This window comes from Rhinoderma darwinii, chromosome 1 (genome assembly GCF_050947455.1).
Source record: "Rhinoderma darwinii isolate aRhiDar2 chromosome 1, aRhiDar2.hap1, whole genome shotgun sequence".
Taxonomy (NCBI): Eukaryota; Metazoa; Chordata; class Amphibia; order Anura; family Rhinodermatidae; genus Rhinoderma; species Rhinoderma darwinii.
This window is the reverse complement of record NC_134687.1, coordinates 118045737-118063758: the sequence shown is the minus strand read 5'-3', so window position 1 is coordinate 118063758 and position 18022 is coordinate 118045737. Positions and strand designations below refer to the sequence as shown.

At 44.2% G+C, this 18022-nt stretch overlaps 1 protein-coding gene across 1 annotated transcript in view; it reads right to left on the bottom strand.

Moving 5' to 3' along the window:
* The window catches only part of PDGFC (platelet derived growth factor C), a 319189-nt gene that overhangs the window by 150164 nt on the left and 151003 nt on the right, over positions 1–18022 (bottom strand). The window contains exon 3 of the mRNA XM_075860312.1: positions 8549–8744. Coding sequence (XP_075716427.1) covers positions 8549–8744 — 196 coding nt within the window. The remainder of the gene's footprint in view (positions 1–8548; positions 8745–18022) is intronic.

Sequence of the window (18022 nt, the reverse complement as noted above, 5' to 3'; positions counted from 1 at the left end):
CTCAGAAAATTTGGGAACCACTGCCCTACACTAAGACAAAATACTCATAGTGCAACACATTGCGCCCCTGAATATAATTGCACCATACACTGTGTCCCTAAACATATACCAGCACACACTGTGCCCGTGAATACAATCATGTCACACACTGTGCCATCGAATACAATTCATGTCACACACTGTGCCTGCAAATAAGGCACCACGCACGTATTGTGCCCTCTGTAAAAAGTGCCACACAGTACCCCCTATAGAAAGTTTCCCCTAGAGTTAGAGACCCTGCAGATAGTGTCCATGTAGATAGTGCCTCACAGTGCCCCCTGTAGATAGTGTTACACACAGAGCCCCCACAGATAGTGCCACATAGAGTGCACCTATAGATAGTGCTACACACAGTTTCCCCTGTAGATAGTGCCACAGTCCCCCCTGTAAATAGTGCCCCATCTAAATAGCGACACACATAGTGCCCCTGTAAAAAGTACCACAAACAGTCCTATGTAGATAATTCCCCTCTAGATAGTGCCACACACAATGCCCACTATAGATAATGCCACAATGCCCCTTGCCACAAGCATACTTACCAGTCCCTGTTCCCACGTTCTCCAGCGATGCAGACCTGGTCTCTTCTGACCAGGCCTGCTCCAACGGAATGACGCAAGCAACGTGGTAATGTCATCGTGCCTCCTGCATCACAAGAAATGCACCGAATTGCGGGGAAGGGAACTGAAGATTCCTTTGCCTCACCAGCCCTGTCAATTGTATCCAGGGCCGGCCTTAGGGGTCTGCGAGCTGTGCGAGTGCACAGGGCGCTGCACCCTCCCAGCATGTAGGGGCACCACTGGGCTCTGCTTCTAATCTGTGCTCTACTCTTAGTTACACACACGGAGTAAATAAGAGCCGAGGAACAAGAGTAGAGGAGGAAGCTCCGCCTACAGCCCATCCTGCACGAAGCCTGTGATCCTGTCAGCAAGGAGAGTGTCTATGTTTGTCTCTGTGTGTATATGTGTGTGCATACAGTATGTGTCTCTGTGTGTATATACAGTATGTGTCTCTGTGTTTGTATGTGTATATGTTACAGTGTGTGTGTGTGTGTGTGTGTGTGTGTCTGCATGTGTTTATGTCTCTTTTCAAAAGTGTGTTCAATATTAAAGTAGAACAGATAAAATGAAGATATCTGTGCTGCCCCCTATATATCATGCTGCCCCTTATATACCCTGCTGCTCCTATATACCCTGCTGCCCCTTATATACCCTGCTGCCTCCTATATACCCTGATGCCCCTTATATACCCTGCTGCCCCTATATACACTGCTGCCCCTTATATACCCTGCTGCCTCCTATATACCCTGCTGCCCCTTATATACCCTACTGCCCCATATATACCCTGCTGACCCTTATATACCCTGCTGCCTCCTATATACCCTGATGCCCCTTATTTACCCTGCTGCCCCATATACCCTGCTGCCCCTTATATACCCTGCTGCCTCCCATATACCTTGCTGTCCCCTATATACCCTGCTGCCCCTTATATACCCTGATGCCTTTTATATACCCTGATGCCCCTATATACCCTGCTGCCCCATATATACCCTGCTGCCCCTTATATACCCTGCTTCCCCTTATACACTATGCTCTCCCTTATATACCCTGCTGACCCCTATATACCCTGCTGCCCCTATAAATCCTGCTGCCCCCATATACCCTGCTGCCCCTTATATACCCTGCTGCCCCTTATATACCCTGATGCCCCTATATACCTCAATGCCCCCTATGCTCCCTACTTCCCCTTATATACCCTGCTGCCGCTTATACACTCTGCTGTCCCTTATATACCCTGCTGACCCCTATATACCCTGCTGCCCCTATACACGATGCTGCCCCTATATACTGTGCTGCCCCTATATACCCTGCTGCCCCTTATATATCCTGCTGCCCCTTATATGCCCTTATGCCCCTTATATACCCCGATGCCCCTTATATACCCTGATGACCCTATATACCCTGATGCCCCCTATATACCCTGCTGCCCCTTATATACCCTGCTGCCCCTTATACACTCTGCTGTCCCTTTTTAAACCCTGCTGCCCCTTATATACACTGCTGCCCCTTATATACCCTACTGCTCCTTACATACTCTGCTGCCCCTTATATACCCTGCTGCCCCTTATATACTCTGATGCTCTTATATACATGTTAGGGATCTGCCAGGTACTTCATCTAGGTATACTCCTTTGATTAATCAGTCCACACCTGAGGCCAGACCTGTTCGACTGACACCATCTCCCACCAACCAGGGTGGCAGGCTCAGGAGTGGGAGAGCCTATCGCGGCCTGGTCTGTCGGAGTTAGCTCCGCCCCCTGTCCTTTATTACCTGCCCTGTTCTCTCCTTCAGTGCTTGTAATTCTTTTGGATTCCTGGCCCCACTGCTGCTTGCTCCAGCCTGCTTCTGCCGTGCTTCTGCCTTGCTGCAGTTCTGCTTGACCTGCTTTGCTTTGCCCCTGGCTTGCTTCTGTCTCCGTGCCCGCTCGGGTGTACTCACTTCGTCCTGGTCCTGACTGTTCGTTCGCCGCTCCGTTTCCTCGTGGCGTTCCGTGGCTACTGCCCCTTCCCCTGCGTGTTCCCTGTTTGTTTTCCTGTGCACTTAGACAGCGTAGGGACCGCCGCCCAGTTGTACCTCGTCGCCTGGGGCGGGTCGTTGCAGGTGGGCAGGGACGGGGCGGTGGGTAGATTGGGGCTCGCTTTCCCTTCACCTCCTTCCTGCCATTACATAATTACAAGCCCTTACCTAGTCTACCATTTCTCCTACGCTGATGCTATCATGGACCCCCTTGAGACCCTGACCCAGCAGATGCAGGGCCTCTCCCTACAGGTCCAGGCCCTGGCCCAAAGGGTCAATCAGGGTGACGCTGCTTTAGTAGTACCCCTCACCTCACCTCTAGAACCCGACCTCAAGTTACCTGACCGGTTTTCAGGGGACCGTAAGACGTTTCTCTCCTTCCGGGAGAGTTGCAGACTGTATTTCCGCCTAAAGCCCCACTCCTCAGGTTCCGAGAACCAGCGGGTGGGTATCATCATATCCCGACTCCAGGAAGGGCCCCAAGAGTGGGCCTTCTCCTTGGCTCCTGACGCCCCTGAACTTTCCTCTGTTGATCGTTTTTTCTCTGCCCTCGGACTCATTTACGACGAGACTGACAGGACTGCTTTAGCCGAGAGTCAGCTGGTGACCTTACGTCAGGGTAGGAGACCGGTTGAGGAATACTGTTCTGATTTTAGGAAGTGGTGCGTAGCTTCTCAGTGGAACGATCCGGCCCTAAGGTGCCAGTTTAGGTTAGGATTATCTGACGCCCTGAAGGATCTGCTGGTTAGCTACCCCTCGTCTGACTCCCTTGACCAGGTTATGGCCCTAGCAGTACGACTTGACCGACGTCTCAGGGAACGTCAGCTAGAACGCTTCAGTGTGCTCCCCTCTGACTTTTCTGCGATCCCCCCCGAGGTCCCGTCTCCTCGCCCCTCCACGGAGGACTCGGAGGTACCTATGCAACTCGGGGCCTCCATGTCCCCTCGACAACGTAGGGAGTTTCGCAGAATGAATGGTCTCTGCTTCTACTGTGGGGACGACAAGCATCTACTGAACACCTGTCCCAGGCGCAAGAATAAGAAGCCGGAAAACTTCCGCGCCTAAGTGATCATCGGGGAGGTCACTTGGGCGCACAGGTATTTCCCGTTAATGTGAAACGCAATAAAATTTTGCTTCCCTTTCAGGTCTCGTTTGCTGGCCGGTCTGCCACGGGCAGTGCTTTCGTGGATTCTGGCTCATCTGCTAATATCATGTCTGTGGAATTTGCTATGTCTCTAAAGATGCCTTGTATTGATTTACCTTATCCTATCCCTGTAGTAGGAATCGACTCAACTCCCCTTGCTAATGGTTATTTTACTCAGCATACTCCTGTTTTTGAACTCCTGGTTGGCTCCATGCATTTGGAGCAGTGCTCTGTACTGGTGATGCAGGGATTATCGTCTGATCTGGTTTTAGGCCTTCCCTGGTTGCAGTTGCATAATCCCACGTTTGATTGGAATACTGGGGATCTCACCAAATGGGGTAATGAATGTCTTATGTCATGTCTTTCTGTTAACTCTATTTCTCCCCGGGAGGAGGTAAACACGCTTCCTGAGTTTGTTCAGGACTTCGCCGATGTGTTTTCCAAGGAGGCCTCCGAGGTGTTGCCCCCCCATAGAGATTACGATTGCGCTATCGATTTGGTGCCTGGTGCCAAGCTTCCTAAGGGTAGGATATTTAATCTCTCTTGTCCTGAACGTGAAGCTATGAGGGAGTATATCCAAGAATGCCTGGCCAAGGGTTTCATTCGCCCCTCGACTTCTCCTGTAGGTGCTGGCTTCTTCTTCGTGGGGAAGAAGGATGGTGGTCTTAGGCCGTGCATTGATTATCGTAACCTGAATAAGGTCACCGTAAGGAACCAGTACCCACTTCCTTTGATTCCGGATCTTTTTAATCAGGTTCAGGGAGCCCAATGGTTTTCTAAGTTCGATCTAAGGGGGGCATATAACCTTATCCGCATCAAAGAGGGGGATGAGTGGAAAACTGCATTCAACACACCCGAGGGTCATTTCGAATACCTGGTCATGCCCTTTGGGTTGTGTAATGCCCCTGCTGTCTTCCAGAATTTTATTAATGAAATCCTGAGAGAGTACCTGGGTAATTTTCTTGTTGTGTACCTTGATGACATACTGGTGTTTTCCAAGGACTGGTCCTCCCACGTGGAGCATGTCAGGAAGGTGCTCCAGGTCCTTCGGGAGAATAATCTGTTTGCTAAGACTGAAAAATGTGTCTTTGGGGTACAGGAGATACCATTTTTAGGGCAAATCCTCACTCCTCATGAATTCCGCATGGACCCTGCCAAGGTTCAAGCTGTGGCGGAATGGGTCCAACCTGCCTCCCTTAAGGCATTACAGTGTTTTTTAGGGTTCGCCAACTATTACAGGAGATTTATTGCCAACTTCTCGGTCGTCGCTAAGCCTCTTACGGACCTTACCCGCAAGGGTGCTGATGTCCTCCATTGGCCCCCTGAGGCCGTTCAGGCCTTTGAGACTCTCAAGAAGTGCTTTATCTCGGCCCCCGTGCTGATTCAGCCCAACCAAGAGGAGCCATTTATTGTGGAGGTTGACGCTTCCGAGGTGGGAGTGGGGGCCGTCTTGTCCCAGGGTACCAGCTCCCTCACCCATCTCCGCCCCTGTGCTTACTTCTCTAGGAAGTTTTCGCCCACGGAGAGTAACTATGATATTGGCAACCGCGAACTTCTAGCCATTAAATGGGCTTTTGAGGAGTGGCGGCACTTCCTGGAGGGGGCCAGACACCAGGTAACGGTCCTTACGGATCACAAGAATCTGGTTTTCCTAGAATCGGCCCGGAGGCTTAATCCTAGACAAGCTCGGTGGGCACTATTTTTTACCAGATTTAATTTCTTGGTTACCTATAGGGCTGGGTCCAAGAATATTAAGGCTGATGCTCTGTCACGTAGTTTCATGGCCAATCCTCCTTCCGAGAAGGATCCTGCTTGTATTTTACCCCCTGGTATAATCGTCTCTGCCACGGATTCTGATTTAGCTTCTGATATCGCGGCTGATCAGGGTGCAGCTCCCGGGAACGTCCCTGGGGACAAACTGTTTGTTCCCCTGCAATACCGGCTGAGGGTACTCAGGGAAAACCATGACTCCGCTCTATCTGGTCATCCTGGCATCTTGGGCACCAAACACCTCATTACCAGAAACTATTGGTGGCCTGGGTTGCCTAAAGATGTTAGGGCTTACGTCGCCGCTTGTGAGGTTTGCGCTAGGTCCAAAACCCCTAGGTCCCGACCTGCGGGCCTACTACGTTCCTTGCCCATTCCCCAGAGACCTTGGATCCATATCTCCATGGATTTTATCACCGATTTGCCTCCATCTCAGGGCAAGTCGGTGGTGTGGGTGGTAGTCGACCGCTTCAGCAAGATGTGCCACTTTGTGCCCCTTAAGAAGCTACCTAACGCCAAGACGTTAGCTTCTTTGTTTGTGAAACACATCCTGCGTCTCCATGGGGCCCCAGTCAATATCGTTTCTGACAGAGGGGTACAATTTGTTTCCTTATTTTGGAGAGCTTTTTGTAAAAAGTTGGAGATTGATCTGTCCTTCTCCTCCGCCTTCCATCCCGAAACTAATGGCCAAACGGAAAGGACCAACCAATCCCTGGAACAATATTTAAGGTGTTTCATCTCTGACTGTCAATTCGATTGGGTCTCATTCCTTCCCCTTGCTGAATTTTCCCTGAATAACCGGGTCAGTAACTCGTCAGGGGTCTCCCCGTTTTTCTGTAATTTCGGGTTTAACCCAAGGTTCTCCTCCGTCTCCCCTGGTTGTTCCAATAATCCTGAGGTAGAGGATGTTCATCGGGAACTGTGCACTGTCTGGGCCCAGGTTCAGAAGAACCTAGAGGCGTCCCAGAGCGCACAAAAGATTCAGGCGGATAGTAGACGTTCTGCTAACCCCCGGTTTGTCGTCGGGGATTTGGTCTGGTTGTCGTCCAGGAACTTGCGCCTTAAGGTCCCGTCCAGGAAGTTTGCTCCCCGATTTATTGGACCTTATAAGATCATTGAAGTCCTCAACCCTGTATCCTTCTGTCTGGAGCTCCCCCCATCCTTTCGCATACATGACGTCTTCCATGCCTCCCTCCTTAAACGCTGCTCCCCGTCCTGGTCCCCCTCGAGGATACCTCCTGTTCCCGTTCTCACCCCTGAGGGGGTGGAATTCGAGGTGGCCAAGATTATGGACAGTAGGATGGTCCAGGGCTCCCTCCAGTACCTGGTCCATTGGAGAGGATACGGGCCGGAGGAGAGGACTTGGGTACCTGCCCGGGATGTTCACGCTGGGGTATTGATCAGGAGGTTCCACCTTCTCTTCCCCACTAAACCGGGTCCCCTTAGTAAGGGTCCGGTGGCCCCTCATAAAAGGGGGAGTACTGTTAGGGATCTGCCAGGTACTTCATCTAGGTATACTCCTGGGATTAATCAGTCCACACCTGAGGCCAGACCTGTTCGACTGACACCATCTCCCACCAACCAGGGTGGCAGGCTCAGGAGTGGGAGAGCCTATCGCGGCCTGGTCTGTCGGAGTTAGCTCCGCCCCCTGTCCTTTATTACCTGCCCTGTTCTCTCCTTCAGTGCTTGTAATTCTTTTGGATTCCTGGCCCCACTGCTGCTTGCTCCAGCCTGCTTCTGCCGTGCTTCTGCCTTGCTGCAGTTCTGCTTGACCTGCTTTGCTTTGCCCCTGGCTTGCTTCTGTCTCCGTGCCCGCTCGGGTGTACTCACTTCGTCCTGGTCCTGACTGTTCGTTCGCCGCTCCGTTTCCTCGTGGCGTTCCGTGGCTACTGCCCCTTCCCCTGCGTGTTCCCTGTTTGTTTTCCTGTGCACTTAGACAGCGTAGGGACCGCCGCCCAGTTGTACCTCGTCGCCTGGGGCGGGTCGTTGCAGGTGGGCAGGGACGGGGCGGTGGGTAGATTGGGGCTCGCTTTCCCTTCACCTCCTTCCTGCCATTACAATACATGCCTCTGTGTGTGTGTTTATATGTGTCTGTGGGTATAGTTATCATCTACGACATTATTTGTACTCAGAGAGTTAGCACTGTGTTATCTGTGGTGTTACATAGGACTGCAGGTAACGTCTACTACATTATCTGTACTCAGTTATTACTGTGTTATCAGCGGTGTTACCTAGGGCTGCACATGAAATCTACAACATTATCTGTACTCAGAGAGTTATCACTGTGTTATCTGTACTGTGTATATATGTGCCTGTATGGGTATATATGGGTCTGTTTGTGAATGTGTCTTTGTGCTTGTATATATGTGCCTTTTATGTATTAGTATATGTTCCTCTCTATATATTTATATGCTGGTGTGTGTGTGTGTATATGTGTTTGTACATCTATATATTTACCTGTATGTGTATATTCCAGAATGTGTGTATGTATATTTGCCTGTATGTCTAAATATCTGTCTTTATGTATGTACAGTATGTATGTTCCAGTATGTGCGTGTCTATATTTGTGGTTAATTTTTGGTTTGTGTAGGGGGCGGCAATAGAGAATCCCGCACAGGGCGCCATCCAACCTAAGGCCGGCCCTGATTGTATCTGCATCCTAGGGACGTGAATACAATTGAGTCCAATTGTATGTAGGGGAGTGCCAGGGGCCCCCTGAGCCAGAGTAATAGCGGGGCCTGGAGCTCCAAGAACTCCAATGATTATTTTACACTGATGTTGAGGGATTTCAAATCTGCAGCATGCCTATTATGTTGTGGATTTTTACAGTGGATGTCCCCCTTTGCAAAGTGGGGGACAGTTGCATAATGGCAGAGTAGGATAGAAGAGGAGTCAAATAACAGTCAGGCCCCTGATTGATCTTTGATGGTGTAGAAGGTAATGGGTCAAAATGCACTAAATATATTTATATATCAAAATCCCAAGTTTTCCTTTATGTATTTAAAATATAACATTAATACTTACTTGCATATATCACCTTCTGGGTCTTCAAGCCCAAACTTCTCATCAAAGGTCAGTTGTATCCTTAAGTGTTCCTCCACTGCTACTAATCTCCATACAAGCACAGTGCTTCTTGGGTAGGAATGGGGAAACCTGGGACTGTGAATTGACCCATTGAATGAAATTGAAACAACCTTCTCATGTTGATGATCCTGCACTCCTGTAGAAGACAAGTATAATGTTGTCATTTAAGAATACCAGAAAAAGAAATACATGAAATGGTAGCAGCACTGTTAACACAAACACTAACATTCATAGCAGTGGGGGCTCCATGGCAAAAAAAAACAGAACAATTCTTCCCTGCTGCCCTATTGCCAAATTCACCAACATGTGTTTGCAATATCTCCATTATACTAGTATGAAACATTATTGTTAGATATTAGTCATAAATTATCAGATTAAATATTACATGTCCGGTTCTAAATCAAACTAGGAAGTTTGCATTGTACCAGCCCTTACTGTAAATATCCTGCAGATAAATTAGTCTTTTTTAAGTCTGTCCAAGTTTTTGACTACTAAAGAACCTCAAAAGAGATCAAAAGCATTATGATATATCATGATTTCCATGTGTTATCATTAAGTATATTCAATGTGAGGAATTTAACAAATCATCAAAATAATAATAAAAATGTCTACTTCACAAACTTTACATCATTATTCAGAGTGGTAGATGTGCAAATGTATTGGAAAGCATGGGGTACATTATAAAAAGAATAAAAAGATCAAATATGGTTACAGATGATAGCACAAAACATAACTAAATACAATTTCCTGACAACACAGAACATACACCTGCTTGTCACACTTGTAAAGTTATTAATAATCACAATATAAGGGACATACTGGTAATACAATATAAATGGCTCAAAGAAGACGCTAATATTTGAGTACTCAGAATGAGCAGTAGTAGATAATGTGTATATATACGGTAAAGTAGCACACGTTAATTGTTTTATGGGGATCTTGAAAAAATTTTAATGGAGGAGGGCTACTATAATGGCAACCAGTTTTATATAGTCTTATTTGGGAATCTAATGTCAGAATTCTGTTCTGCAAATTTAAACGCATACATACTGTTTACGCTGAATTTATAGTATAAAGTAATAATGAAAAAAATGTAACATCAAATTTGGCAGGTGTGAAACTTTGAGTATCCGGTCTGTCAAAGGTTTTTTTTTTTTATTGCACCCTTCATTTGTACATTGGTGTTTCAGTGGGGTGCTGTGTGCAGAAATACTTACCGATCCGCACATCTTGTCTTTTTCGGTTCCAGTGCCGCTCATGTGATCTTCCCTCTGACTTGTCTGGAGTCATTGTGCTTTTGAGTAAACCGGAACTCAGGCTCTCGAAACATTTCTATGGGAGCCAGAACGAGGTTTTATAGGAATGCACTGAGAGCCTTACTTCTGTTTTTCTGATAAGCACATCGATTCAAGACAAGTCAGAGAGAAGATCACGTGAGCGGCGCTGGACCTGAAAAAGATAAGATGCGGGGATCGGTAAGTATTTCTGCACACAGCACCCCACTGAAACACCAATGTACAAATGGAGGGTGCAATAAAAAAAAAGTGAAATGATCCTTTAACCCGTTAGTGAAATGATCCTTTAACCAGTTAGTGACCGCCAATACGCCTTTTCACAGTGGCCACTAACGGGCTTTAGTCTGATGCATAAGCCTTTTCACAGCGCTGCATCAGAATAAAGTAAACAGAGAAGGGAGCTGTCAAATCTCCCTGCTCTCAGCTGCCAGACATAGCTGAGGGCTGGGAGCGTCCCTGCTCGACCGGGTGAGATCGATATAAGTATCGATCTCACCCGTTTAACCCTTCAGATGCGGTGCACAATAGCGTGAACCTCAGCTGAGTGGTTTTTGAGAGAGGGAGGGAGCTCCCTCTCATCCCACTGACACCCGGCAATAAGATCGCCGAGTGTCCGTGTCTGCGATGGCAGCCGGGGGCCTAATAAAGGCCCCCAGGTCTGCCTATAGCGAATGTCTGCTAGATCATGCCGCAGGCATGACCTTGCAGATTCCTGTCCGTGTTAAACGGACAGGCAGTAATACACTGCAATACAAAAGTATTGCAGTGTATTATAATAGCGATCGGAGAATCGCATATTAAAGTTCCCTCGTGGCACTAGTAAAAAAGTAAAAAATAAAAAGTTTAATAAAGTTAATAAAAAAAATGTGAAAAAAAAATTAAAAACCCACTTTTTCCCCTTACAAACTGCTTTACTATTAAAAATACCAAAATAAAGTAAAAAAAGTTATGCAAATTTGGTATCGCCGCGTCCGTAACGACCCCAACTATAAAGCTATTACATTACTTAACCCGCACGGTGAACGCCGTAAAAAATTTAATAAAAAACGACGGAAAAATTGCTGTTTTCTGTGAATCCTGACTTTAAAAAAATGTGATTAAAAAGTGATCAAAAAGTCGCATCTACTCCAAAATGGTAGCAATAAAAACTAGGCGAAAAAAGAAAAACTTAACGGCTCTTCAAATATGGAGACACAAAAACAAATAATTTTGAAAAAAAAGCGTATTTACTGTGTAAAAGTAGTAAAACATACAAAATCTATACAAATTTGGTATCGTTGCAATCATAACAACCCGCTGTATAAAGTTATTGTATTTTATTTATACCACACGGTAAACGGCGTAGATTTAGGATGCAAAAAAGAGTGGCCAAATTTCAGATTTTTTTCTATTCCCCCCCCAAAAAAGTTAATAAAAGTTAATCAATAAATAATATGTACCTCAAAATGGTGCTATTTAAAAATACAACTTGTCCCGCAAAAAACAAGACCTTATACATCTATGTCGACGCAAAAATATAAACGTTATAGCTCTTGGAATGCGACAATGGGAAAACGTAAAAAATAGCTTGGTCATTAAGGTCTAAAATAGGCTGGTCATTAAGGGGTTAAGCAGAAATAACACCCTTGCATGTTTCTTGAAGTCAGCAAACATTCTATGTATTCTTGTTTTAGGATTATATTTTTCTTATGCCCGTTGCACACGACCGAGTGCCACTCGGGACACTTTCACAGCATCAGAGTGGCACCCGATAGTTTTCACGGACCCAATCACTTTAGTAGATGAATCGGGTCCGTGAAAACGGACCGGACTTTCTAATCTGTGGAAAGATAGGACGTGTCCTATCTTTCTACGGATCACGGACGGGACCCAGCCGGCACACATGGTCGTATGCATGAGGTATTACTCTTACTTCCAGAACGTTTTTAGTTCAGAAATATTCCTTGGTCGCCTTACATACACAGCACATCTACCAACAGATTTTTAATAGTTTTCAAGTCTATGTTTTGGTTCATTGTCATGTTTTAATATCCAACCTTTAGGCTGGGTTCACACGACCTATTTTCAGGCGTAAACGAGGCGTATTATGCCTCGTTATACGCCTGAAAATAGGGCTACAATACGTCGGCAAACATCTGCCCATTCATTTGAATGGGTTTGCCGACGTATTGTGCAGACGACCTGTAATTTACGCGTCGTCGTTTGACAGCTGTCAAACGACGACGCGTAAATTGACTGCCTCGGCAAAGAAGTGCAGGGCACTTCTTTGCCACATAATTTGAGCCGTTCTTCATTGAACTCAATGAAGAGCAGCTCAAGATATACGAGCGTCACAGACACCTCGTATATTACGAGGAGGAGCATTTACGGCTGAAACGACGCAGCTGTTTTCTTCTGAAAACAGGCTGTCATTTCAGCCGTAAAAGCCAGCTAGCGTGTGAACATACCCTTAAGCCTTAGAACATCAGGCACATGCTAGAAGGAACCCATTGCTGTTTAGTGTAAGTACAACACCCTGAGAGAATTCTCTAACAAAATGAATTCCAAACTAGCGATCACTTGATTGCCCTTCACCTGGTTCTTGAAATCAATGGCAAACATATGATATAAATTTTTGTCTGGCAATACACTTTCCCTGCAGCAACTGAAAGAAAAAATGTTGTATTACATATTGCCCATTTAAATCATTGGGTGGGCATGTAATTCATAGTCGAGTTAAATTCACCTGTGCGGTGCTGCGCTTACTTAGTGGCTCTCTGCTAAGCTTAACAGAGGGGGACAGGGACACAGGACAATAAATGGAATGTACGGCTTTTGGATAAAGTCAAGGGTCACATACGTGGTACAATGTAGTAGTTTGACCACTAATGCTCATCAGGAAAACATACTATATATCTGAAAGTGATCAAGTTTTTCTCACATTTAAGAATAAAGGGCTTACAGCTCATTTGCGATTTTTTGTTTTTTACATGCATCTATGACATATCAGAAGATTATTTTGGGTGAATATAACTTTTACATTTTTTTAACCCTACTTAATACAATACAGATTGGGTCAAAGTCTACCAGAATGGCATAAAATTTGCACAACAGTCTTTCCCCCTTTAAAAGTAAATCCGTTAAAAAAAAGTCTTCTAACATTTCTTATAGACATATTGGGAAATAATATTGGTGATGGTCTTTAAGCTTAGAGCCTTATCAAAAAAGTAAAAAAATGCAGTGGTGTTCTTTACAACCCCTTATGTTTTTGTCGTTGGATATACCAGGTAAAACGTACAAAACGGTGCACCGTTGAAGACAATGGCACTTTATTGTGTATGAGCGTGGTGTAGGAAGGATAACTCAGCGCAAGACTGCTTCTTGTTTGGAATGTGATTAAGGATTTGAGCTTGTGGACCCTTGCTATTCCCTTTTCTAAAATGTTTATATGATTATTAAAGCAGATTTCCCCTTTAACTTAGCGCAGTTGATATGTCAGTGCTATGTCGTATAACCAATTGTAAAAAAGAACAAAGTGTAATAAAGTATAATACTTTGTAATAAAGGATAAAAGTTGGTGATGAGATTTATAGTTTACATGTTTATTTAGCTATCCAAGTACTTCAATAAGATTTGCCCAAATGTGCATTACAATTTGGGCTTTAAGATCTCGTGCACAAGGTGATGATTTCATGGCATTGTAAAATAAACTCTCTGTGCTGAAATTCCACCCTGATTCTGCAGAAAAGAACATTTGCGTAAAGCTAGTTGCATTTATCTGAGATACATTGTACACTGGTTCAGTAAGAGGACACCCAAGTCGTTTGAGCCACGAAATCTTAGGAAATAATGTTTGATTCTGCCAACATTAAGTAGATGAAAGCCATTTTTTGTATATTTTCATTGAAAACAGATATCATCCTCTGTTCACACCAAGTCTTGACCTCTCACCAAAAAGAAGTAATAGAGAAAACAGTGGTTGAAACAATGATGGGATTAAAAATTATGGCTGATGTGTGATTTTCAATCTGACAGCCAAGGAAATGTCAACAACGATAAATCTAGTTTATGGGGTGTCCAATATTGCTTCTGAGATGTATGGTTCTTTTATGAAGAAAATGTCTTCTAATAACGTTTCATCACAGGAAAACAAAATAAAAGTGTCTGTATTGAAGGATTCAGACTTTTTTTTTTTTTACTTAATACAAAGCAGAGGAAAAAAATCAATGGAAAGCACATGTTTGTATCATACGGTACAGCAGCGAGGTCGTTCAAAAGTACAAAATGAATAAAGGTGTTTTGTCTATTTGGTCTCTGTGTGACGTTATGAAAAGAGAAATGAATTTATCAGTCATTTTGAAGCAGCTTAGACACTCAGCCGACTGGAGAGACAGGAGACCACACACATCAAAGATGAATGAGTTATATTCAGTTTTAAAGAGATAAATGAGTGCATGAAAAGCTAAACTATTCTACCATAACATCAACCATAAAATGTCAAGGAAAGTTTAGAATAAAAGGCACCTGTATTTCAGTTTAGTAAATAGCTCCACAAACTTTCGCATTAAATCTTGCTCTAATCTCTTAAAGTAACTGTCCAAAAACATTTCTACCATGAATAAAAGCAGGAGTTTATCTTCAGTCCATATACTTTTATCTACCCGGACGTCCCGCAGTGCAGGAATACTTCAGTGGAAGCAGTGTGATTACTTTTGCACATTGTCTTCTGGCACAGGGAGCGCGTATAGCCCATTACAAAATTATTTTGCAAGGAAAAGTGTAACGTGAGATGTGTGTCCTAAACTTTAATACCGCTTTGTTCTTGCTCTTCCACGGCATGATCTGTCTATCACAGGCAGCTTTATGTATTAGTAATACAGTATGTTTAGAATTATGCATATGGTTAGGAATGTTGTGACGGGCAGATTTCAGTCCTTAATATCCTGTTTTTCCTCTTTTTTAAGTATGTGACCTGCTTTAAATAGGGTTAGACTGGTACAAACAGCCAATGAAATGGTAGAAGAGATTTAAAGGGGTTTTACCTGCCATAACAACTTCTCACCTATCCACGGGATAGCCAAGTATCTCCGTAAGTACCGTTGAGAATCAAAGGAGTGGTAGTGCGCAAGTGTGTCCGCCGCTTCAGTCAAACAGGGAACTCGGGACCCATGTTCTTGCGATCGGTGGGGGTCCTACTGGTGGGACCTCCAGCAATCAAACACTTATCACCTATCATGTGGATAGGTGATAATTTGTTATGGTTAGACAACCCCTTTAAGATTGGCTGAAGTAAAGAAGAAGGCGGTATGACCTTTTTTGGGCAGTACAAACAAATAAATCAGTACAGTATTGCCCAGTATAATGTTGTTGTACAGAGAGCGAGAGACAATGAGAAAGTTGTATTATAAAAGTGACCCCCTCTTCCATTTCTTCAGCTCTTTCTTGATGTGCTCCATTACAGTAACCTGCTTGCCTAGTATCGTACAATGTATATTGTCATATTACAGCTTTTCTTTTCTTTGAGAAAAGCTATCTTAACCCCTTAACGACATGTCACGTACTAATACGTGACAGACGTTAAAGGGAAGCATGGAGCGGGCGCATGAGCTGAGCTTGCTCCATACTCAGTGGGTGATGGCTGTGTTATACAGCTGACACCTCACTGCAACAGGTGGACAAAAATCACTTTGATTCCGCCCGTTTAACACCTTAAATGCCGCGGTCAATCGCGACCGGGGCATGTAAATTGTTAGAATCAGGTGGGCGCCCCCTCCAACATGCCCGACATCGCGCCCCCCGTTACGCGATCGGCTGGTGACAATGGTCGTCATGGCAGCCTTTGGGACTAATGATGGCCCCAGGTCTGCCATGTTTGTACTTCTTTGTAGGGCTTCAAGTGGGACTGTCAGAATCATGATATACTGCAATACATTAGTGTTGCAGTATATCATGCAAGCGATCCAACGATCGCTGCTTCAAGTCCCCTAGGGGAACTAATATAAAAAGTAAAAAACAGTTAAATAAAGGGGTTTTTTTATGTTCCAAAAAAGAAAAAGTATTAAAAGTTAAAAAAACAACCCTTTTCCCATTTTTCCCCTAAAGCAATGTTAAAAAAAAAGAAAGCTAACATAACTGGTATCGCCGCAAAATGTCCGAACTATCACAATATAGCATTGTTTAGCCCGCTCAGTGAACGCCGTAAAAAAAAAAATATATAAACCATGAAAATTGCAGTTTTTTTTTGTCACCTTAGCTCTCCAAAAAATGTAATAAAAAGTGATCAAAATGTCACCTGTACCCCAAAATGGTATCGGTGAAAACTACAGCTCGCTCCGCAAAATGTAAGCCCTCACACCTCTAAACTGATGGAAAAATAAAAAAGTTATGGCTCTCAGAATATTTAGCAATATCATTTTATTTTTTTAAAAGTGGTAAAACATAAAACAAAACGTATAAATTTGGTAGCGCCGTAATCGTATTAACCTGTACAATAAGGTGAATATGCAGTTTTTACCGTCTTATAGACCCATTTCATCCCACAAATATTTTCTTTTCAGCTTCCCACTACATGAAGTGGTACAATAAATGGTGCCATGAAAAACAACAACATGTCCCGCAAAAAACAAGCCCTCATATGGCTATGTTGACAAAGAAATAAAAAAGTTATGGCTTTTGGAATGCGGGGAGGAAAAATCGAAATTTAAAAAACTCAAATTGGACGTGTCCTTAAGGGGTTAATCTTTTAAGATGGATTCAATTGCATCCTTGGCACTAAATATACGGCTCAGGACCCTTTACATCTCATTATTGCCCTACATTTGACGTACAGTATACGTTTATCGTAGGCCTAACGTAGGCCTATCAGTGGTATCCGTCACTACAGACTATAATGGTATCTGTTAAACGTCATGAGAGTCATGACCCCATCATGAACTGGGGTCACAAGAGTTCATGACGTGTTCATTAAACGGATACCATTATAGGCTATGTTGGATGGATGAAACTATACATCACAGATGCCTGTGACGTATGCCATACAAAGGCAAATATCACCCATAGGCTTCCATGTTAAAAAATATATACCACGCAGTATTCCGTTGTTTTACGGGAGTCTTTTGTATGGAACAGCAGAGTCTACTCCGCTATTCAATTTCTAAATAAAAAGATATACTGATGTATAATAGCTCAACGGTGGCCAAAAGGACACTCTTTTGGCATCTGTCAGGCTAATGAAACCCTATGTACATGTTCAGCTTGTACACCGTGAGCTTTCCCGTCGTACACGCTAAACATAGTGCAGTAACCGGATGTGAAGTTGGCCTAATACACAGTGCCGTATTACGACCATACGCATAAGCCGTAATAACGAGAAAGGCAGCAGAGCTGGTGATCAGAGCAATAACTAGGCAAAAGTGAGGCAGCAATAGTCTTTTTATTTTTCCTTGGCAAACTTTGCAACTGCAATCGGCGAACGCATTGTAAATTAGGACTCAGACTGAATAATTCAAGTCACAAAATTACTATTCAACAATAAAACTGCTATTTTTTCCTTCCAGAAGGCAGGAAATACATTAGAAATAAATCGACTGTACATATAACTATGTACAAAGTAAACTTTAACCTACTAATCATTAACTGAGTCCATCCATAAAAAAGCAGTGTAGTTGCACAGCTACACTGTATAGAACTTTTAACTTTTAAAACATTCAATTGGTTCCAGATACCACAGGATACCTTCAGAGGTCTTGTGGAGTCTATGACTCAACGGGTTACAGCTCATGGGGGACCTATACAATATTAGGCAGGTGGTGTCAATGATGGATGATCGGTATATACGTGTATGTGTACAGTATCGCAGCATTATCAGTATATCGTGATTCATTTTATAGCGAGAACAGTCACAGTGTGACTGAGCAACTATTGGTATCTGTGCGCGTTCCATATGCATTTCGGCCCCCATAAACCCTCCCCTTAACAAAATCCTGCGTACGTCCCTGTAGGAGCCATTACTTGTTTTGGTTAAAAAATATATGGACTCAAAATACTGTCCAAATCTGCACGAGAAGAAAGTGGCCATACTCTAAATGTGGTGGTTAATTGGGCTCTCTATAACTGGCAGACAAGCTAGCATGCCATGTCA